Source organism: Helianthus annuus, chromosome 4 (assembly GCF_002127325.2).
Source record: "Helianthus annuus cultivar XRQ/B chromosome 4, HanXRQr2.0-SUNRISE, whole genome shotgun sequence".
NCBI classification, from domain to species: Eukaryota; Viridiplantae; Streptophyta; class Magnoliopsida; order Asterales; family Asteraceae; genus Helianthus; species Helianthus annuus.
In genome coordinates this window covers 76,766,834-76,790,638 of record NC_035436.2, presented here as the reverse complement: position 1 = coordinate 76,790,638, position 23,805 = coordinate 76,766,834, and the positions used below count along the sequence as shown (strand labels likewise).

The 23,805-nt window shown below is 39.0% G+C and overlaps 1 protein-coding gene across 1 annotated transcript; it reads left to right on the top strand.

The window, feature by feature from the left end:
* Positions 1–6,169: 6,169 nt before the first annotated feature.
* Positions 6,170–6,643, top strand: LOC110883146. The gene has a single exon (XM_022130975.1). It carries the CDS (start codon positions 6,170–6,172, stop codon positions 6,641–6,643), a length of 474 nt encoding a protein of 157 aa, XP_021986667.1.
* Positions 6,644–23,805: the final 17,162 nt, after the last annotated feature.

The window sequence follows — 23,805 nt, the reverse complement described above, 5'->3', positions numbered from 1 at the left end:
ATATGAACAAGAAACCGTGTGAAGAAGTTACTTGCCTATTCTCGAAGATTTCAGAACATGATGGTCTACTGTGGCATCGTCGTCTTGGACATGTGAATATGAAGAATCTGAACCGACTGGCTAAAGGTCAATTAGTCCGTGATCTTCCAATGAAAGATTTCATGTTGGTTGAAAAATGAGTTGCTTGTGCGAAAGGAAAGGCTCATCGAAAACCTCATAAGGCTAAACCTGCACCCTAAACGAAAGTTGTGCTCGAATTACTTCATATGGATCTATTTGGTCCAGTGAATGTGTTGAGTATTGGCAAGAAAGCTTATTGTCTCGTAATCGTGGATGATTATTCACGTTACACCTGGGTGTATTTTCTCAGTCACAAGAATGAAACTGCCGTAAAGGCTATTCGATCTGACAATGGAACAGAATTCAAGAACGTTACGTTGGATACATTCTGCACTAAAAAGGGAATTGATCGTCAGTATAGTGCACCACGAACTCCTTAACAGAATGGAGTAGCTGAAAGAAGAAATCGTACTCTTATCAAGGCTGCACGAACTATGCTGGCTGACTCGAAGCTTCCAAGTTTCTTTTGGGTTGAAGCAGTTAGCACGGCTTGTTACGTCCAGAATCATGCTTTAGTATATAAACGTCATATGAAAACTCCTTATGAGATTCTGGAAGGACGTAAACCTTCGGTTTCACACTTTCGTATCTTTGGATGTCCATGTGTATTATTACTTATGGACTCTAATGGAAAGTTTGAAGTCAAAGGGGACGAATGTTTCTTTGTTGGATATGCAAAAGGCTCTGCCTATAGAGTATACAATAAAGTAACTAAAAAGGTTGTCGAGTCGTGCAACATTGAATGGCTCGAAGAAAATGCTACCGATGCTAGAGTCGGACCAGATTGGTTATATGATTATGCAAATTTGTTTAAATCATTTAACAATTTGTCAAGTGTATCTTCAGATGCAGGTGTGTCCACGCCAAAGCAGCCATTGTCTTTTGATGATACTGAGGAAGAAGAACATGCAGAAGGGAGCTTCAGACATTATACCATTGACCCGCCAGGAATGGTCTTTACACAGCAACCTTTGTCTCAACAAACATCTCATCAATTTCCTGAAGGTGCACAATTCAGTGGAATTTCAACTAATGCAGCTAGATCAGAACTGTTTGCTGATCCTATTCCTGAAGAATGTACTGTGACCACTCCTGTGAGTCACAGCCCGGTAGCACCTAATGAGGGGGAGTCTAGCAACATACACACATCTCTAGATGAGACGATACCTGAATTTGCCATTCCAACAAGTGTTCAAAGAAATCATCCTATTAAGAATGTGATAGGTCCTGTGAATGCAAGAGTTCAGACCAGAAGCCAATCAGGAACTATTAATTTGTGCTTATATTCTAGCTACATTTCTCAAATTGAACCTAAAACCATTGATGTAGCGTTGCAGGAACCAGGCTGGGTTGATGCTATGCACGAAGAGCTAAACCAGTTCGAGAAGCTAGGAGTATGGAAACTTGTGGAGTTGCCAAAAGGAAAACGCAAGCTTGGAACTCGGTGGGTTTTCAGAAACAAGCAAGATTCTGAAGGAGTTATCGTTCGAAATAAAGCACGATTAGTGGTTCAAGGATTCAAACAAATAGAGGGTCTGGATTACGATGAAGTATATGCTCCGGTTGCCCGACTTGAAGCTATCCGAATTTTCTTAGCATACGCATCCTTCATGGGATTTACTGTTTACCAGATGGATGTCAAAACAGCATTTTTGTACGGAGAAGTGAAGAAAGAGATTTTTGTTGAGCAACCGCCGGGCTTTATTCATCCAGACCATCCAGAATATGCCTACAAGCTTGACAAGGCATTATATGGGTTGCATCAAGCACCTAGGGCTTGGTATGCTACTCTGACAGAACATCTTCTGGCGCATGGATACACACGTGGCACAATAGATCAGACTCTGTTTATCAAGAGAATGGGCAAGGATCAAATCTTGGTTCAAATTTATGTCGATGATATTATCTTCGGGTCTACAAGTGAGGAGCTTTGCAAAGAGTTTGAGAGAGTTATGCAAAAGAAGTTCGAGATGAGTGCTCTTGGTGAAATGACATTGTTTTTGGGTTTGCAAATTAAACAAGATTCACGGGGCATTCTAATTCATCAAGGGAAATATGTGGACGATGTGCTGAAGAAATTCAAGTTCACTGACGCTAAACCGGCAGAAACTCCAATGGCAGAAAGACCGTTGTTAACTGAAGATGCTGAAGGATCCCCTATTGATCAATGACTTTATCGGTCTATGATTGGATCATTGATGTATCTGACAGCTAGTCGTCCTGACATCATGTTTGCTGTCTGCAATTGCGCACGATATCAGGCTAATCCTAAAACTTCTCATCTTACTGCTGTTACACGAATGTTTCGGTACCTTAAAGGTCGACCTAGGTTTGGTCTGTGGTATCCGAGGGATTCGAATTTTAACCTGTTTGCGTTTTCTGACAGTAATTTTGGAGGCACTGACAAGGACAGGAAATCCACCTCTGTTGGATGTCAATTTTTGGGTGACAGGCTCATTTCTTGGCAATGCAAGAAGCAACAAACGGTAGCTATTTCCACAGCTGAAGCAGAATATGTCGTCGCTTCGGCGTCTTGCTCTCAAGTGGTGTGGATGCAACATCAATTGCAGGAATACGGTTTGACTTATCTTAAGACTACCATATACTGTGATAATGATGTTGCCATACAAATTGTGAAAAATCCTGTTTTCCACTCCAAAACCAAGCACATTGATATTAAAGTTCATTTTATACGCGACTGCTTTGACAGAGGTCTTATTAAATTAGAGCAAATCGATACAGATGCAAATGCTGCCGATTTGTTCACCAAACCTGTTAGCAGTTCGAAATTTCAGGTGCTTGTGGATTTTCTGAAAATGATCCGCTTTACTGACTGAGCATGTTTTGTTTTATGTCATAGGTAAATTTGTTCATAATGTTTTCTATTCTTAGGTAGTTTTTATTTATGCTCAAATTTAGGGGGAGAAATTTATGAAAAATACAAAAACAATAAAAAATGAAAAATACAAAAAGAAGCTTTGCATGACATGGGAAATGATATGAATTTTCACATTATGGTCGAGGGCTGACTCATGTAAGACAAGTATCGAAATAGTTTGACTCTAGTATGATGTGTCGGTAGGCTCTATCCATAAGACTGGAGGCATTGACTGTTTCTGTTCAGAACTAAATTAATACATGACCTCAGGAAAGAAAATCACTTGGAATTAGCTCATTTCTATTCGAATGTTTGTATGTTGTCCCGATACACACAATTTTGATCTGCCTCTGAAATTTTCTCTGAAAAAGTCGTGTATCTCCTCTGCTGCATCCAGATACATGCTGATCTGGAGGTGCTAGGCAACGTCAGCTTCTGCTGCATCCAGATACATGCTGACCTAGCTGTACGTTGTCGCGCTGTAGATCAATTGAACACCCGAAAGAGGCCCTCAAGTGCCCAAAAGAAACCCAAGAAACCTATATCAAACTGAGAAAATCTCATTTGATTTGTATATTATATCATCTCTGCTTAAGATCTATTATGTTCCCAGTTAAAATTTCAGAGATCTGGATTGGACTTGGGAAATATGTAGTAGGGAAGATACTTGCATGATAGAGTGTGCTATTTATATTTTCGGGATCTGATTAGTATTTGTTTGAGTGTTCATTGTTAAGAAATCAAAACATGATAAAATGTGTTACATGCAGTTATATGAACAGGGTCTAGGGAAATGAGTTTAAAAGGACAAATAAACTGGTAATCGTCCAGATCATTCATTAGTAGATAAGTGTTGATAAGTGTTGTCAAGCCCGAAACCTGTGATTTGATCCCTAAGCAATTATGATATTTCCTTATTTTATTTTTGTAAATAATATTTAGATATTATTTATTTTTGGTTGTAGGTTTTTGTTCTCATAATAACATGCTCAGGAAGTTGAAGGGTCATATTGAAAATTTTGAATTCTAATTGGATTGCTGATAAAATTAAATTTTGTTAATAAATCAAATTTTTAGGTCTCGAATCGAGACTGTGGTTTGGGCCCAATCTACGGATCTCGTATCGGTATTGAAGCCCGACCCATTGTCTGATATATAAATGGTGGTCTCAGTCGAGACCTCATTTGTTCTCGAAATCATTAAAGACTTGCACAGATTCTCTATCTTTTTCCGGCGATTTGTTTGTTAATTCCGGTGATTTTCACGCGTTTCAAAACATTTTCAGATCTCGTCACATCAAGATTCAAAGGTATTATGATTTGTTGTTGAGTGTTTCTTGCAAATTGTTTGAAGAGTTGTTGAAGATTTATTGAAGATTTGAACAAGATGAAGAACCCTAATTGTGACATTATGTTGGTCTTCAAAGAAATCATAGGATGTTTATGGCGTTTGATCCAAAACTCTGTTGATTAAAGTTGTTTGTGGGGTCTCGACTAGGATTGCGGCTGACACATGTGAAGACTCGAGACCTAAAGTTGCGAGTCGCAACCTGGTCTGTCTCGACAGAGGTCTCGACTCAAAGTTGATGGTCTCGATTGAGGTCTCGACTCAAATTTGATGGTCTCGACTGAGGTCTCGATTTAAGTTAACCCAGTGTCGACTGAGGTCTCGACTCGAAATCTCATGGTCTCGATTCAACACCTCATGGTCTCGAGTCGATTCATGTGTGTTATCAACAGTCTATGTTTGAGTGTTAATTCAATGTGATCTGTCTTTGAATTAAGTTGACTAAACTTTTACTCTCATGTCTTATGCTTACTGTTTCTGTTTGGTATAGGATATGGATTTAAAGTTTATTTCAATGCACAATCAAGCTGGATACTTAGCTGCTCATCTAGAGAAGCACAGGAGATTATATACGTCACTGATTAAAGGGTTGAATACTTGCCGATGTTGATGCATGGAATGTCTGTTGACTACGTCTGCATTAGGTCTTAGGTCAAAATAGGTCAACATAGGTATTGAAAGTCAAAATCATGTATTATGTTGATAGGTCCTCTTATATGTACATTGTTTAGAAGCTGGTCCGCTCATAGGGTATTAAACAGGTTCGCTTATGTGTCATTCCAGGAGGTTCGCTTATATGGTTAAGAGGTAGGTTCGCTTATAAGGCATGTCCCTTCAAGCGAATCTCCAGGTCCTATATATAGTTCACATAAGCGAAACCACATCATTCATTCATGTTGTTGGAGCGGACCTCTCTCATTGCTTTGTTACCGAAACTCTGTCAAATTAATATCAGAAAGCAATAAAAGGAAAGGAATTGAATAGGAAAGCTGTTGTAACTTCATTTATGTTGATTCCGCCTTCGTATGTGAATATGAACGTTCTCTAATGACTATTCAGGGTCGGAACACGGTCCAACAAGTAGTATCAGAGCTCAGGACGAGGAGTTCATACTACTACAGCTTGAATCTACAGAATTCTCTCATTTCTACTCACTTTCTCTCATACTTTTTCAGTTTGAACTGGTTTCTACGGTTGAAATGGCCTAAATTTTGACTATAACGTGTGAAATACAGTAATAACAAACCCTAGAAAGTTTCAAGTAATTCGGACTAAAACATGGTGAAAACTGGTTAGAACTAGGTTCCGCTTGTCCGGACATCGAGGTTCCGCTTGAAAAACATAGGTTCCGCTTGAAATACATACTTTCGCTTGTAGGTTTTGCTCAAAAGGACAAGCAGTTCCGCTTATTTGTGCAGTTTCGCTCATAGGTTCCGCTTATACGAACATTTGTAGTTTCACTTGTTTGAACCATAAGTGTTTCGCTTATTCAGACATTTGCACACTTTCGCTTATACGAACAAGTCTACTTTCGCTTATCTGTCAAAATATAGTTTCGCTTATTCAGTCATACACTGTTTCGCTTATTTGTCACATTTTTCAAAAACTTGAAAATTTTTCTAAGTGTTGATTGATTTTGCAGGTACACTCAAGATGGATGATATTTTCTTGAACCCGTTCAGTGACATGTATGCGTTTGCTGGAAACTCCAGAAACGATGATACTTCATCGAGCAATGTGAATGAAAATCCAACGGTTGTGAAGAAAAAGGTAGCTTGGGAATCGGAAAGTGCTTTTGGAACGTTCAACAAACCCCCAAAGCTAATGGCTATCGAAGAGTACAGTAGATGGTCGAGAAAGTTTGAAGATTGGTTGATGGCGTTTGCATTTGCTAGTTGGAAGAGTTTGAAGAATGGTTATGAACATGGAGATAAATCTGGTGAAATGTTGACCTCAGCTGATGAGATTAATTCATTTGTAGCTGAACAGAAGTGTATAGCGTTGTTATTTCAGTCTGTTTGTGAAGACATAAAATCACTGATAGATTATAAAAATGCAAAAGATCTTTGGAAGAAATTAGAAAAGAAATGTATAGGTAGTGAAGAGATCAAGAAAAACAGAATGAAACTACTTAGGAAAGAGTTTGACATGTTTGGGTGTCTAAAGAACGAGTCGGTTTTTAAAATGATAGAACGATTTGGTCATCTGAAGCTGGAATTGGCAAGGCATGACATCAGATATTCTGAGGAAGATCTTATCGACAAGTTGTTTGACTCGTTACCAGACGAGATGGACTAGAGATATTATGCGTTAATGCTAAAGAATACCATCAAGGCACCAGAGAAGTTGACATTAGATCTGTTGATTGAAAAACTCGAGAGTCATGAGTTGGAGCTGAAGAAGACATTCAAAGTTAATCACTCATCCTACCAGCAGAATCTGGATCTTTATTATCCAAAGAGCATGATGCCAAAAGCAACTTCACCAAAGACTACATTTTCTGCTGAGAGTGTGTCCACAGCAAGCAAAGAAAGTCAAAGTGGTCAGAGCAGTGAAAATCATTGTGGTTATCACAGCGGATCTTCATCCTCTGCAAGTCATTCTGATGCAAAGAATCGTTTTCAATGCAACATTGCAATAGACTTGAAGAATGCTCAGAATTTTGACGAGGAGTCTGCCAAACAGCAGATGATCTTTCTAGCGTCGGTGTTGGAATCATATGAAGGGTTAGTAGCTAGGAAGATCGGCAACACAAACCTGACGAAAGAGGACTATGATCAAATAGATCCTGAAGAAATGGAGTTAATCGATATTCGTTGGGCTATGGCTAGTGCTGTTCGTCGTGCTTAGCGTTTCATGTAAATAACGGGCAGAAAATCGGTTGGTGGTCCGTCTACAAAATTGGGTTTTGATAAGTCCAAGGTGACATTTCAAGTGTAAGCAGAAAGGTCACTTCAAACGTGAATGCAGAAACGCTTATGCTGATGAGTCGGAGAACCCTTTCAGAGATCATTATGACAAGAAGGCGATTTATCACTAGAATAAATCTGAGCCGCCTAGATTGAAGCAGGTTGAAGACACCAAAGAAAAGTCTAGAGCACTTGCTGTGATCTATGATGATGAGGGTTATGATTGGAGCAAAGAGGTTCTACCGGAGGAAGACGCGGTTGGTTACGCGTTCATGGCGAAGAATGAACCTATTCCGTGGAAAGATAATCGTACTGAAGAGCAGAAGTATAGGTACAGAAAAATGATTGCTGAAAACAAAATTATTAGACTTTCTGGTATCTATCTGGAAGCGAGAAGAGCGAAAAGATGGGATCCGGACAGGGAATGCTACCTTGATCCGTATGGAAACATTGCGATTGATAACAAAACACTTGATATCGAAGCCATCATCAAGGAATACAAAGAAGAAGATGAGTACTGGCAGAATAAGTGGTGGGGAACTGGTGATGAAAAAGAGAAAGAGGAGCAAGAGAAATCAAAGAAGATTGATACTGGGGTAATTGATACAACGCAGGAGTTGACTGCTGAGAACTTAAGAAAAATGGCTGACAAAGTGCTGGCTGCTAAGGCACTTGAGGTAGACTCTAACTCCGTGTCTGAGTCAAAAAGCCAGGTCAGTTCAAACGTGTCAACAAATGCGTCAGGTAAGAAAATTGAAGGAAACGTGGATTGCAAAAGTTGCAACAAAGAGTGCAAATTTTGTAATACTGTCACGTATCTCAATGGGAAGAAAATTGAGGATCTGACAGCAAAAGTCAGAAGCGTTGAGAATCAGATTCTTGGTCGTGACAAAACAGTTAAAGCTTCAACTGAACGGATAAGAGAATTAACTGCTCAAATTGAAACTGATAAAATTGAACATGAAAAAGTTAAACAAGAAAATGAAAGGTTAATTCTTGAAAACCGTCAGATTTCTGAAAAGTTTGAAAAACTTAAAAGCACAGTAAAAGATAGTGATGATCGAAATGGTAAAACTTTTAAAGAAAACGAACATTTAAAAGCAGTGCTAAGAGTTAAAGAAGAATCAATCAACAAACAACTGGATGAAATCGCTAATTTGAAACTTAATGTTCAAGAGGCTGAAATTGAAAACGAGCGAATCCAGTTGAAGCTTAACAGCTATAGCTCCGCAAGCTTTGTTTTGCAACATATTGTTCCAAAACCCATAGGCAAAAACAAAGCTGGCGAAGACGTGTATTCTGATGGAACCGGGGTGGGTTTTCACAAAGTTCCACCGCCGATTTTGAATAATTACACGAAAAAGGAATCTGGGTTGGTTGAAATTGAGGAAGAAAGTGAAGTTAAACTTCCGGAGAACATTGATGTCACGTTCACATCTTCCAGTGATGATGGTGTCCAAAATGATATTGTAAAAGGTGTTGTTGAAAATGTGCTTAAAACGGATAGTGACACTACTGAGGAAGATGGGTGTTTCTTGGACAATTACATTCCGAAACAAAAATCCAAGAACAACTTAAATGAAGAATCAAATCTTGTCATGTACAAGATGTTGGGTTCGGATAAGTTGTTTTCGAATTCAGAGTTTCCAATCGAGAATGTAAACATGAACAAATTGACAAATGTTTTCAAACTGGTCGAAGTCGAGTTGTCAGCAGTGAACAATCTGAGTCAAAAGAAAAGTAAAATGAAGTTTGAGAAAGAAAAAGTTTACAACAAGAAATCTGTTAATCCATCGCGTTTTTACAATAACAACAGAAACAATTGGTCGGGTGGTTATCAGGGGGGTAAATCGTATCAGAAAAGAAATGTTCCAAACAAGAGGTTTGTCGAGAAGAAAAGGTTTGTGAACAGTTCAAGTTCACTTGCTGATGAAGAGAAAGAAATTTTTTCAAAATCAAACAAAGAGTTCTTTGAGAAAAGAGCTTCTCAGTCTCAGTCTGAAGGCACTAGTCGAGTGCCTGATACTCGAACATGTTTCAGATGTAATCAAGTTGGTCACATTACACGAAAATGTACCAATGAGAAGCCTAAGACTGAAATTGTGAAGATTCAACAAAAGAAAGTTGACAACAAGGGTAAAGCACCAATCGTTGTTGAGAAAAAGAGTTTTAAAAGTGACAACTTCAAAGTGAAAAATGAACCCGTAAAGAAGTCGGTAAATAAAAATGAAAAATTTTACAAACGGGTTGCATTATCTCAACAAGTTTGGAAACCCAAAACTGAGAAAAAGGTTTCATCTTATGAGGAATTAATTCAAGTTGATTATGATGCGAATTTTCCACCTCTGAAGGCTGAAAACTTAAAAATTCAAGTTGCGAGAGGTAAAACAGTCAAGGTTACACCTAAGGCTGATGAGGCCTGGGTGGACACCATGTTTGACTAAGCAGTTTGAATTGCCGGATTGCGAAGCATGAATCGGCATCTTTCTAGAAGTTGTTTAAGTCAAAGTTTGTTATGTGCAGGATCTTCCAAAACTTGTATCCAGATGGATAGTGGAGCTTCAAGACATATGACAGGGAAGACTGCGTTATTGTATGATGTGAGAAATATAAATGGTGGTTACGTAGGTTTTGCTGGTAATCAAGGAGGAAGGATTATAGGTGAAGGAATGTTATCCAACGGAATCGTAACGTTTGAGAGAGTTAACTACATCGCTGAGCTGGAGAATAATCTGCTGAGTATCTCCCAGATCTGCGACAGGATGTATACTACTCACTTCACTGACAAAGAATGTTTGATCTTGAAACCGGGATTTGTGATACCTGAGGAATGGATCATCATGAGGGCACCAAGAGTCAATGATCTGTACGTGTTGGACATGAGCGTAGCTACTACAACCACGGGTCAGGCTCATTGTTTTGTGTCCAGAGCAACGGAAAAAGAATCAAGATTGTGGCACCGGAAAATAGGGCATATTCACCTAAGGAAGATGAATCACTTGGTGCATAATGATTTGGTGACAGGAGTTCATGTCAAAGGTTTTCATCTGGAAGGGGAGTGCATTAGTTGTGTCAAAGGCAAACAGAAGAAAAAGTCACACCCTACAAAGCAAGTCAATTCAGTTTCGAGACCTTTGGAAAGGCTTCATATGGATTTGTTTGGTCCGGTGAATGTCAAGAGTATTACTGGAGATTACTACTGTTTGGTCGTAACTGATGATTATTCCAGATTTTCGTGGGTTTCATTTTTGAAAATGAAAGACGAAACGTTTGACAGTTAATTGGCGTTGTTTAAAAGAATTGAGAATCTGTACCAGAGTCCTATTAGTAGAATAAGAAGTGATAATGGTACTGAATCCAAAAAGAGTAAGATGGAAGAATTTTGTGATGAACGAGGTATTTTGCATGAGTTTAGTGCTTCGTACACTCCGCAACAGAATGGAGTCGCAGAACGTAAAAACCGGACACTAATCGAGACGGCTAGAACTATGCTCGTAGATTCAAAGTTACCAATTAATTTTTGGGTTGAAGCTGTTTCCGCCGCATGCTATACGCTCAACAGGGTTCCTACTGTCAAGAAGTTCAACAAGACATGAATGGAATGTCTGTTGACTACGTCTGCATTAGGTCTTAGGTCAAAATAGGTCAACATAGGGTATTGAAAGCCAAAATCATGTATTATGTTGATAGGCCCGCTTATATGTACATTGTTTAGAAGCTGGTCCGCTCATAGGGTATTAAACAGGTTCACTTATGTGTCATTCCAGGAGGTTCGCTTATATGGTTAAGAGGTAGGTTCGCTTATAAGGCATGTCCCTTCAAGTGAATCTCCAGGTCCTATATATAGTTCACATAAGCGAAACCACATCGTTCATTCGTGTTGTTGGAGCGGACCTGTCTCATTGCTTTGTTACCGAAACTCTGTCAAATTAATATCAGAAAGCAATAAAAGGAAAGGAATTGAATAGGAAAGCTGTTGTAACTTCATTTATTTTGATTCCGCCTTCGTATGTGAAGATGAATGTTCTCTACTGACTATTCAGGGTCGGAACACGGTGCAACAGCCGACTTGTTCATGCATTGAGAGAAAATCCTGTTGTTTATGAGCGTCTAGTTCGAGATTTTTGGAAGACTGCTAGTTTTGATGCCCTTGGAGCAGAAGGCAAAGGAGCTTTAACTGCTGAGATTCAAAAGAAAACAATTACAGTAACTGAGCAGATGATAAGGGAGATGTTAAAGTTCAATAACCAGGAAACTGATCCGATCGAGCTACCAGCAGGAACTGTGGAAGCGATTCTGCCAAGATTAAGTTATGAAGGAAAGTACCCATCGTTAGTGAAGAAATTTGTGCATCCCTATTGGCATCTGTTGGTGCACATGTTCATTCCTGCATGACAGAAAATCGAGGAGGCACTGATCAATTGAACATTACTCAGTCCGCTGCTTTTATCTGTCTTATAACCAATGAACCGTTCAATTACTCGAAGTACATATTCGAAGGCATGAAAAGAAATGTGACAGGAGTTCGAAAGGACAAGTTTTTGATGTATCCAAGATTTTTGCAGATGTTTTTGAATGCTCGTTATCCAGATTTGGTGAGATCTGGAGATACTTTGGAATTGAAGCCTATGGGTCCTGCTTGCTTTGGAGCTCTTACTCCGAAAAAGGGTACTGAAAAGAAGTTTGAAGGTTTAATTCCTCTGGAGAAATTTGGTCAGTTTGCTGAAACTGAGGATGTAGTTGCTGATCCGGTAATAGTGCAACCCGTTCCTGTAAATGCAATGGTTGCTGAAGAGCATGATGTTCAGGGTGCTGTTGATGATGTGCCTGAGACAGAGATTTTAACAATCAACTCTGACGATGAGGGCATAGAGATTATGTGTGATTCAGGTGATGATGAAGAGCTTCCTCCTGAAAATGAAGCTGAGAATGTTGTTTCTACTGTTCCATCGGTGATTACTGCTGAAAATTTGGCTTTGTTGTTAAAATCAGTGACTGATAAGATGGGGAATCCTCCTTCCGATCTTACACTATCGAATGAAGAGCCTGATGAAAACCCAAAGGATCCTGATTCATTGCCTTTGAAGCATAAAATGAGGGATCCTCGACTCGGAATGTATGTTGAGCAAAACAAAGATCAACCTATGTGCACTGCTGAAGATGATGATGGTTTATATGACTTCGATTTTGAAAAAAGTGTTACTGATACCACCACCTCTACTGAAGATATCTTTGAGTTTAACACTGATGCTCAAAGAACTGTACTGGAAACCACCACTGCTGATGTTTAAGTTACAAATGTTGATTCTGATTCTATTATTGATACTGTACCACTTGCTATCTCTGGCTCTGCAGGTCCTTCTGGAGTTATTCATGATATGCCCAGTAGTTCAAGCGGTAAAAGACCTGAAGAGCCTTTGAGAATGCCATTTGATGATGATTCAAGTGATGAGGATGAGTTTATTAGCATGAGGGAGATGAAGAGACGAATGGTTGTGCTTGAGCAAGATTCGATTCACAAAGACGCCAAGATTATCCAACTTGAAGATACTATAGTGAAGAAAGATCAACAGGTTGAACATCTTCAAGGAGATGTCAGTTTGTTGTTCAATATGGTGTATGATTTACGTGGAAAGCTGGAGAAGAAATTTGGGAATGAATTTTCTGATCCGACAGATGTAGAAAACCGAAGAAAAGCCTTTGATAGAGATGATGTTGAATGTAGTGCTGCTATGGAAAAATATTTTGAAAGGGTAATTGATCCAGTTGTAGAAAAGGAAAAGGCTGAGAGACTTAAGAAGAAAAGGGAGTTTGTTATACTGAAGAACAAGAATCTCAATCCTGATGATGATGATGCTCAAGCTACTCATCATTTAATGGATGTTGGTGAAACTCACTATGATAAAGTTGGAAACAGATCTGGTGTTGTTAGCTGGGGATTTGATCATGATCGTAGAAGATGGTGGATTAAGAGAAAAGTTGGTCCCGTTGAATGGTACAAGGCTCCAGCTCAGTTTCAAACATTTACAAAGGTTGATTTGACAAACTTGTCTAATGCACCTTATGTGGATGATAAGCCTGGAGGTCGTGGTTATTTGTTTTACGAGAGATTAAAGAGGGAGGTTCTTCGTGGTTTTCCTTCTACGCATACTGCAGAGTCTCTTATTGTACCAGCTAAAGGTGTTCGAGATCCATATACGAACAAGCGAATGAAGATTGTTCACTGGCCTGCTACTGATAAGGAGAAAGTGATTCCTTTAGTAAGAAAAATTCCAAAAGGCGCTTTGAAGTCTTTCCATTTTTGGGCTTATGATGAGCGTCTAGGGCAGGTAGTGATTGTGTGTGATGATGATGTGAACTTTCGTTTGGTAGATCAAGTTGATTTACTGAATCTTGCTTATGAGGATCTTGAGGTGTTAGCTCAGAATCAAATTAGAGCTACTGAAAAGTATGAAGAAATTGCCAAAGGATGGACTGCAGCTGTTGCTTCAGCCATTCACATTCGCACGAAAGGATTTGGTGGGCTCAAAGATCGTCTGGGTGGTGCTCGTGATAGTTGAAGTCTCAAAGCTCTCTATGTATAAACCTAGGGGGAGATTGTTGGAACCTTGAGGTTTATTCATAGAGAAATACTAAAGTTTAGGGTTGATTATGTAATGTTTAACTAATAGTTGAAGTCTCAAAGCTCTCTTGTATCAGTCACGTTTCAATCAGTGAATGCAAGTTCTGGTTTGTGTTGATTATATTATTGTTGGTTTCAATTACTAATAAACTTGAATCAACTTGTCTTTGATTTCCGCACTTACATAAGTCATAGTTTGATATCATTGAAAGATCCTAATCGGGTTTTACAGCTATGCTGCATTAGGCTTCGTCGAGGACTTCATCGAAGAAGAACAACACTCTTTTGCTTCCTGCTGGTCACTTTCCACTTTTACTACTCCCCAAGGGGTAGGTATCTTGATGCATTGATCATAGGTTGATGGCACAGCTTTCATATCATGGATCCAAGGCCTTCCTAATATAATATTATAGCAGGATAAGGAGTCCATGACACAGAAGCGCTGCATTGAGTTAACCCCTTCAACATATACAGGCAATTTTATCTCCCCTACGGTATTCCTGGCTTCTCCACTGAAACCGACGAGCATAGTGGATTCGAAGTAATATTCATTGGGGATACATTCATTCTCTTCAAAGTCTCCAGCTGAATTATGTTAACGGAGCTGCCGTTATCTACCAATATCCTACGTACAAAATGGTTAGCGACATATAATGTACTTACTAGAGCATCATGGTGAGGATCCTAAACAGTATCCCTGTCATCACTATCAAAAGTGATCACTTTGTCAGTTGTGAGGGTCGTCATCCTGGTCGGTTTTTCTCCTCTTTCGGCTTTAGCCTCCTTTGCATGTCTCTTGGCCGCAGAATATGAAGTCCCACAAATGTCGGATCCTCCTGAAATAAAGTTAATTATTTTGGCATCTGCAGGAGGTGATGCTGCTCGTTCGGGATCCTTTAGATACCCCTTGCCCAGGAGGTAGCTTATTTCTTTCCTTAGAGCGATGCAATCCTTAGTGACATGTCCGAAATCCTCGTGGAAGGCACACCATTTGGACTTATCCTTCCAATCAGCCTTTTGTTGATTCTTCCGAGGCCACCTGGCTTTGTCTCCTAAACCCTGCATTGCATACATCAGTTCGGGTATATTAACAGAAAAACATTATTCAGATAATTCAGGATATTCTTCAGGATCCTCGTCTTCAACAGTATTCACTTTCTTGCTGTCATTTCTTCCATATGGCTTAGAGCGATATGGTTTACACGAGGATTCTGATTTCCTGTTGGTCGGCTCATAGGTTGTTGACGAATTCATCCTCTCTTGCATCTTTTTATCATCCTCCAACCGAATATATCTCAGAGCCCTGTTGCGAGCTTCGCCCAGGTTCCTGCATGGATTCATTACAAGATCCTGGTAAAATTGAGAATCTTTTTGCAACCCCATCTTGAAAGCCTGCACAGTTGTAGCAACATCAAGATGCGGGATATGTAAGGATTCCTGACTAAATTTATTCACGTAATCCCTCAAGGATTCCTGGGGTCCTTGAGTTATCCTGTAAAGATCACTGGTTAGTTTCTCAAAACTTCAGCTGCAAGAAAATTGACTATTAAATAAATTAACCAAATGAGAAAATGAAGTAATTGAGTGAGGAGGGACGTTTAAGAGCCATTTTAAGGCCGATACTGTTAATGTAGAACCAAAACCCTTGCACAGGCATGCTTCCTTGAGATCTGGAGGGATAGGGTTGATTTCCATCCTTTCCCTATGCTGGGCAATATGCTCCTCAGGATCGGTGGTTCCATCATAGAGCTTCATATTAGGGGTCTGAAATCTTTTTGGGATGCGCAAACCGGGATATCCTGTGACTATCCTGGGACACTTCTGGAATTGGCTGGACCACCCCAGGCACACTGGATATCATGTCCTTTAGCTTCTGAAGCTCCCTAGATAATGCTGATGTCAGACCTGCATCCTGCAAAGATCCAACACCATTAGTGGCAAGAGTATTATTATTATTATTGGATACATTACCGATCTGAGGATTCTGGCCATATCCTGAAGCATATCCTGAGCTTCTCAAAGTTGACACTCTAATTGAAGAGGGTATCTCAGGAGTATGATTCTGGGAATGGCTAGGCACAATATTTCCCCGGTTATCCTCAGTATAAACTGCAGAACTAAAGTTCAAAGCCCTGGGTTGCAAGGGAGTGACAGTATCTTCAGCAGGCCTGCTCGAGCCAGATTTCAAGAGTTGCATCTCTCTCATCAACATTTGATTAGTTTCCTGCTGCTGCCTCATCAGTTCCTGTACACTACCAAACAAATTTAAAATTTCCTCATTAGAAGCCAAAACAGGACCAGATCCCTGGATATTGCGAGCGGGAATAACATCCCGGGCCACATGCATTTCAGTTCCTTGGGAAGAGGCTTGAGATCTCGGAGGAGGTGGTGGAAGCACCGAACCAATTGTTGCAGAGGTTGTAGCAGACACAGTGGAAGAGCTCATGTTTGATCTCGAGGCCATTGAAAATAGTGTGGTAAAAATTTTTGAAAATAGGAAACCAAGTAATGATTTTGCAAAAGCTTTTAGTAGAAATAGCACCACTTGCCCCACGGTGGGCGCCAAATTGTTTTGGTCAAAAATTACCGAAGCAATTAAGTGATCAAATTAGTTAAGTGAGGTAGTATGCTAGAAATGTGTGTTGGAAATATGCTAGTTAAGTTATTTGCAAAAACAGTTTCAGGATACGGCTTAGGATATAGAGTTGTATTTATGATCAAACAATGAGCAAAAAATGTAAAAGGTGACACAGGATGTACGAGGAAAGCCCTTGATCAATCTAGATCGTCGGCACAAAACCTTGGGAGCTGACAATCGCAGCTGCCTTGTTCTTCTATTACTTCAAATATCAGGATACAGTGCAGGATATGATGCGGATCAACTTGTGTGTAGTGATTGCTAGTAGCTAGAGAGCAAAGTGTGCGGAAGTGAGTGTGTGCCTTAGCCTGATCCGATCAATCTATTTATAGTAAAACGAAAGTAACTAACTATCCTATTAAACCGGGATGCTTTGAATATTCCTCAAGTGAACGTTGTAGTCCACTTCTTCCGGGTTCAACGTCTCTTATATAACTGGTTTGCCCGAGTCTTAAGGAGAAGAGGTCCACTTGACCATTAGAGACTTGCATCTTCTAATCTGCACGTGGTTAAATCAGTCATTACCAGGATATCGCATCAGGATGTTACCAATATCCTGATCACAAATAAACAATCAAAACCAGAATATTAGTCAAGATATATGTACAGAAAATGGCCCATAACACCACCCACCTTGGAATTGTGAGAAATGGACATGTGGGTCTTGTGAAGTGTGTGTAATGATTTGAGCTTTTAAAACACTCAAACTTCATTTAAACAAGATCAAACAAGCTCTCTCTCTCTCTCTTCCTCTTGAACCTTATGACCTAAACCCCCTCTCACACATACACTTTCAAAAATTTTAAACATTCCATGAAGATTCAAGAGTTTTTCAAGATGATTTCAAGCTAAAAAGGGTGTTTGGAAGTGATTTCAAGTAAGAACAACCTCCATCTCATCATCTATTCTCAAAAACCCATCTAAAATCTTGAAGGTATCAAATTATTTCATAAATCTTGTTTTGATTCTTGATGATATTAAATAATGATGGAAGTTTCTCTTGTTCTTGAGTTTAAACACTAACTTAAAACAAATAACAAATGGGTATTCAAAGAGATTAAAAATGGATGTGTGTACATATGTATGTATGGCCGTAGGTATATATGTGTGTGTAAGTGTTTGTTTTAGTTTAAAAACAAGTATTTTAACAAATTTTAAGTTTACTTGGTGTTTGGTTGGTCATATGTGACTTCCGACGTCTGAAAACATTACCGAATCGCTAAAATACGCATTTTTCAATGAACACTAGTGTGGGTGAATTTTGAGTGAATCGTATGTGATAAAATGTATTAAGTAATTTGAACGTGTAAATGTGATAAAATGTTAAGTGTTAATTTGACAATGAGTAATTTAGACTATGCATGTATGCATGTACGTTTTGTGCGGTAGGAACGGTAAATTTTGCGTTAAATGTGTAACTTGTTTGTCGAGCATGAAATTTGGTACTTGTGAGATGTTTTATGTATATTTGCTTTAAAAAAATACAAAATAGTTTAGTTAGCAATGTTTCGCATGTTTCGGTGTTAAATTATGTGAACGTTTATGCGTATATATATTACGACGCGCAAATCGTAGATATATTGCATAGAAACGGGAGAGTTAATGGATTTACACAATATTGGTCACCAATATCGTTCAAATCACAAAATCATAAATATATATATATATATATATATATATATATATATATATATATATATATATATATATATATATATATATATATTAACATGCCAACATAAACAAAAATGAAAACTTTTCGAGAAAATCTCAAAGTTATGTGATAATTCTAAGAAACGGAGAAACTTAGGATTTTTTTTGTGTTAAATATGTATATTGATTTAGAATTGTTCCTATATTAGGACGTGTATATATATATATATATATATATATATATATATATATATATATCAATTTCTAGGATTTGCGATATTAAAATACGCACCCAAAGGTGAGTGTCACTAAACCCCTCTTTTTACTGTTTTGTATATATTTTGGGGGTGGAACACGTCGTTAAAAGGGTTTAATAATGTTTTCAAAATAAAACATACCTTTTAATATAAAATATATATTTTTCCGCTGAAAATATATGAATTTGATAAGTTATACGTTTTGATGTAAAACGATTTTGAAGAATGAACATTATAAGTGCGGTATTTCTTAAGTGAAACGAGACCGTACGAATTGGGGATGAATTCCAGACTGAGTCTCAACATTTGAGTAACAGGGGAATTCGTAAATCATAGTATATTAAATTGTCATATTAGTAGGACATATATATTGTACGTGAGGCAGACATCATATTGTTCTTCGAGAAAGAACCCTGCGCCCATGATGTCGTTTAATCAGTTAAGTATGGTACGCGAGGAATTGTTGGTAGATCTGTCGGGTTGACAACCCCGTCATGACGGGTCACCCCATGTCAATGTCAAACAACGAATTATTGTTTATTGTCTAGCATTGATTATCCATGCATGGTTAATATATAGTTCGTATCGTCTAGCTAACATACGAGTCTGAAAGTTGACACAATAATTTAATATACAAAACCTGGGCAATATTACTGTTGTTGGAGTAATGAACCGACGGAAAGCCCATGGACATTCTAAGAAGTAAAAGGATGTTTTTTTATATAGACACCTAAACAGAAAGTTTTCTTTGGAATAAAATCTGTTAGTAAATGAATAAGTGAACTCACCTTCCTTTGTGTTGACACTTGATTTTAACGTGTTCTACAGGTACTTGAATTCGGCTTCAGGAAAATCATGGCGTATCTTGTGTTTGAATGATGCATGTTGTTTGTTTGAAAATGTTTGACAACTTTTAAACTTTCTAGGACTTTTGTAATAAGATCCGCAAGGGTCAAGGACATCTTAACTATGTAGTTATGTCATGTCTTAAAACGTAATGTTTAATAATTTATGTTTAAAGTAAACCAATATGTCCATCAATAAATTGCATCGCTCGACAAGATATAAATGGGCACCAACTTCCGTCTCCACTACGTTTAAATATTCCGCTGTGATGTTTTTGGGGTGTGACACCTCCCACAAATCGGGGAATCCGGTTATGGTTAGCATTGTTATTATTGTTGTAGTAACCGTCATTCCGGTTCCTTTGATTGTTGTTTCGTGGGTTGCGATTGTTTCCGTAACCATCATTCCGAGCATTCCCATAACCATAATTATCGTTGCCCACATAATTGGCGTTTTGATAGCCAAACTCGTCATTATCGAACCCCCTTGCGTTGTAGGCGTTATCCAAATTCACATACCCCCAACCATCGTCTTCTACCCGTTCATCTTAATTTCCCCCGTCATCCGAGTGTTCCGAGTGAATACTCACGTGTTCCTGCGATCGGTAGCCAGGAACACTATATGGTTCATCGTGGGGGATTGCGTTCCTCAAATCATCGATATTCAAGAACAGGTCTTCATTCGCGGGATTGCCACGATTTCGGTCGCATCTACTATCGAAGTTAACATTCCAATCATCGAGGTTGGTGGGTAAGGAGTTGTGTCGGTTGAGGTTTTGTTATGGAGGTGTTCTTTGGTTATTGTTGGGACCTCGGTTTTGAAACGGTGGTGTAGGTGGTCTCGGGTTGTTACCCCCGTCCGGTTGATCTTGTGGAATGTTTTGTTGGATATTTTGGTTTGGGCGAAAGGTTCCTCAGTATTGGAATTAGTGTTGGTTGTTTAGGTGATTGGAATTTTGAGGATCCATTGAACTAGGTTTAATGGATGGTGTGGATTGTGAGTTTTGGGTGACTTGATTAGAGACAACTGTTGCCTCTAACTGGCTTGCTAGGTTTCTTCTTGCTACCCGTTCGATTTCTAGTTCGTAGACTAACGGTGATGTTCGCCCGGAATTCCTTGTATGCATGTACTACCTGTGACCTGCACAAATAATACACCACGCATAACAAGGAAAAAGAAAGAGTACAAAAAGAACTAAGCACTTTAAACAGTCAATCACAAAAAAATGCAAACAAGTATCCAAACGCAAAGCGCACGAACTCCCCGGCAACGGCGCCAAGATTTGATCAGAGTGTCGCGCTCCGGTCAAAGATAATATTTATATGCGCTAATTACCCTTAACAAATAGTTAGCGGTAGCAAGAGGTCGAACCATGAAGAGTTTGTGGTTTGCAAATGGACTTGATTGATTCTTAAAGTTGTCACAGTTATGAAGTTTACTAGATTGTTTTTATGAATTTTGTTTGTTTTGAAAAGAAATCTGAATAAACCGACAAGTTTGGTTTTTAATTATGACTAACAAAAACTTAAACAATTGCATGAAATTATAATTGATGATTTAAAACAAGATAAGTAAACAAGGTTCACACCCAGTTCGGTAATTACAATCCAAGGGTTTCTACACGTTTTAGATTTGATTCAATTGCAAAAGTGATTAACGAATTTAGTGTTGCGAGGCTTAGGTGCCAATATCTGTCTACGTTACAAAGAACGGACAAAAATGCACTTCATTACCAAGAACATGTAAATCCTAACCTAGACAAGGCATGAATGCACATAAACATTTCATAAATTCAAATTTAATCTTCACTCGACAATTTATGAATTCAATACAAATGCAAGACAATTGTCATAAGCTTCAAAATCAACTAGCAACTTGTCACAAAATCAAACCAAGAACAATGTTAAACCCTAGACTTACAAAAACCTACACCAGGGTGAAACCTCCAGGAATTTAGCCGCTCATGGAAGGACGAACGCTATCACCGGATAAAGGAAACTTGAGATTGAACATCTTTAATCTTGGAAATGATGAATGATGATGATTAGGGTTTGGAGTGAAGTGATGGTGATGAATGGATAGAATGATTGATGGATTGGTTAGGGTTAGGGTTAGGATGTAGATGATGATGATTCGGTTGATGTATAGGTGTGATGGATGGATTCGATTAGGGTTAGGGGTGATGGAGAATTGGTTCGGGTTTTAGGTTAGAGGTGATTAGGTGTGTGTTCGGGATGATTAGAAATATGTTAGATGATTAGAAGATGATCCCCCATGGTCTTTTTACCTCACACAACTCGTAACTCCCGAATATTGGTCAAAAATTAGGTTATAACCGTCCCCAAACAAAAGAACTCAAAATTCGCGATGTGAGAATGCATGTGGCATCGCCAACGGCCCCTTTGGACGTCGGCGACGGCACCTGGAAGTCTCAGTTTCACCCGACGGCTTAATCTGATGTTTATGAAGGTTTCTGGCCAACGGAACAAACCAAAGGGCGTTGCCGACTGCCCTTTTGGGCATCGCCGACAGTGCCTCTAAATCCCATTTTTTTTTCTTCATAACTTCTTCGTTTTAGCTCCGTTTTATTCACCGTTTTCACCCACCTCTTCGTAATTCAGCCCTCTATCATGCCATCTTCCAATATCTACATTTTCAATCTATTAACATCCCCTACAACACATCTAATCTTCATGTTTAACACCAACTTGTTTTCTGTTTTTCCATTTTCCCATTCCCGGTTGATCTGTCTTCCATCCCGGTGCTCCGTAAAGCTCCCAAATAGCTTCTTAAACTCCATTAGACCTGCAAGACACAATTCCAATCAAAAGTAGGCTACTCGAAACTAAAAGCTATGTAAAAACATGAAATTAAACATGATAAAGCACCGGTTTTCGACCACGCATCACCATATCGAGTATGAAAGGCGATTTTAGGGATGTCTTCTTCGAGAATGTAAAGCTGATGATAGCCTGAATGAAGATCGATTTTGGAAAAGCATGTTGCGCCTTGGAGTTGATCGAAATGGTCATCAATGCGAGGAAGAGGATAATGGTTTTTGACAATGAGTTTGTTATGCTCACGATAATCGATACACATGTGGAATGAACCATCCTTCTTTTTCATGAACAAAAAAGGAGCACCCCAAGGAGAAGTACTTGGGCGTATGAAACCTTTATCAAGCAACTCTTCAACTTGACTAGACAACTCTTACATTTCAGAGGGTGCAAGGCGGTACGGAGCTTTAGCGACAGGGGTAGAACCAGGGATGAGATCATTATGAAAATCAACAGAACGAGGTGGAGGAGGACCAGGCAGATCTTCAGGAAAGACGTCAGGAAAATGACGCACTACTGGAACATCACTTATGTCTTTTCCCTTACCCTTTTGCAAAGTACTGTTTACGTAACTACTTGTTCGCTTGTGTGCATGACATAAGCTTTAGTCCCATTGAAGGTTTATCTCCATAAACGTACAAGATATCGCCAAAAGGAAGAGGCAAACGAACGTATTTCTCATGACAAGCAATTTCAGCATGGTTCTTACAAAGCCAATTGTCACACCCCCAAAATCCACCTGCGGAGTATCACCGCTTGGGAGCGTGACTGACCAGGATCAAGCCACCAATCATATTGAACATGTAATTAAATAGTAAAAGTTATCCATCAATACGAAAGGTGTTTATCAAAACCAACATAAGTAAATGTAGCGGAAGCATTTATGTAAAACCCAACATAATTATTATTGTTTGAAACGTCATAAGTGTTTAATAAGTAATCACGATCCATCTGCCCACAACGACCTGCTCCTCCTTGTGCAAGCTCCATTAGTACCTAAGGTCCTGCAAGGCATGCAGCAGAGAGTCAACAACTAGTTGAGCGAGTTCACAGAAAGTAAATGCGTAACAGTAAGTTCATGAGTATCAAGTGGCTCTACTGGGCCGTTAGTACGTTCTATTGACTAGACTATTCATAACCATAAGTGTTCTTTACAATCCGAGAACAGTAGTAGGTATAAGTTCACGCAGGTCTTACGTGAGTATCCTTCACATCCGAGGATAGTAATGAGTATAAGTATCCTTCACAACCGAGGATAGTGATCAGTATAAGTATCCTTCACAACCGAGGATAGTGATCAGTATAAGTATCCTTCACAACCGAGGATAGTGATCAGTATAAGTATACTTCACAACCGAGGATAGTGATCAGTACAAGTATCCTTCACTTCCGAGGATAGTAATCAGTATAAGTATCCTTCACATCCGAGGATAGTAATATGGTAGTCTACTCATAGTGTCAGTACGAATCTATTCAACCTTATCCTTTCAATCCCATTCCCAACACCCCAGGAATCCCATGCCTTGGTAAGAGTGTGAACTCACCTTGGGTTGCTCGGCAGATACACACAAAAGGGTTTCTTGAACTAAAGGTGGTCAACCACGTCCTAACAGGGTTACCATACAAGTCAGGTTTGGTGTTCAAGTATTGCACGTATGAATCACGTAAGTTAACATGTTAAAAGCACGTATAGATCAT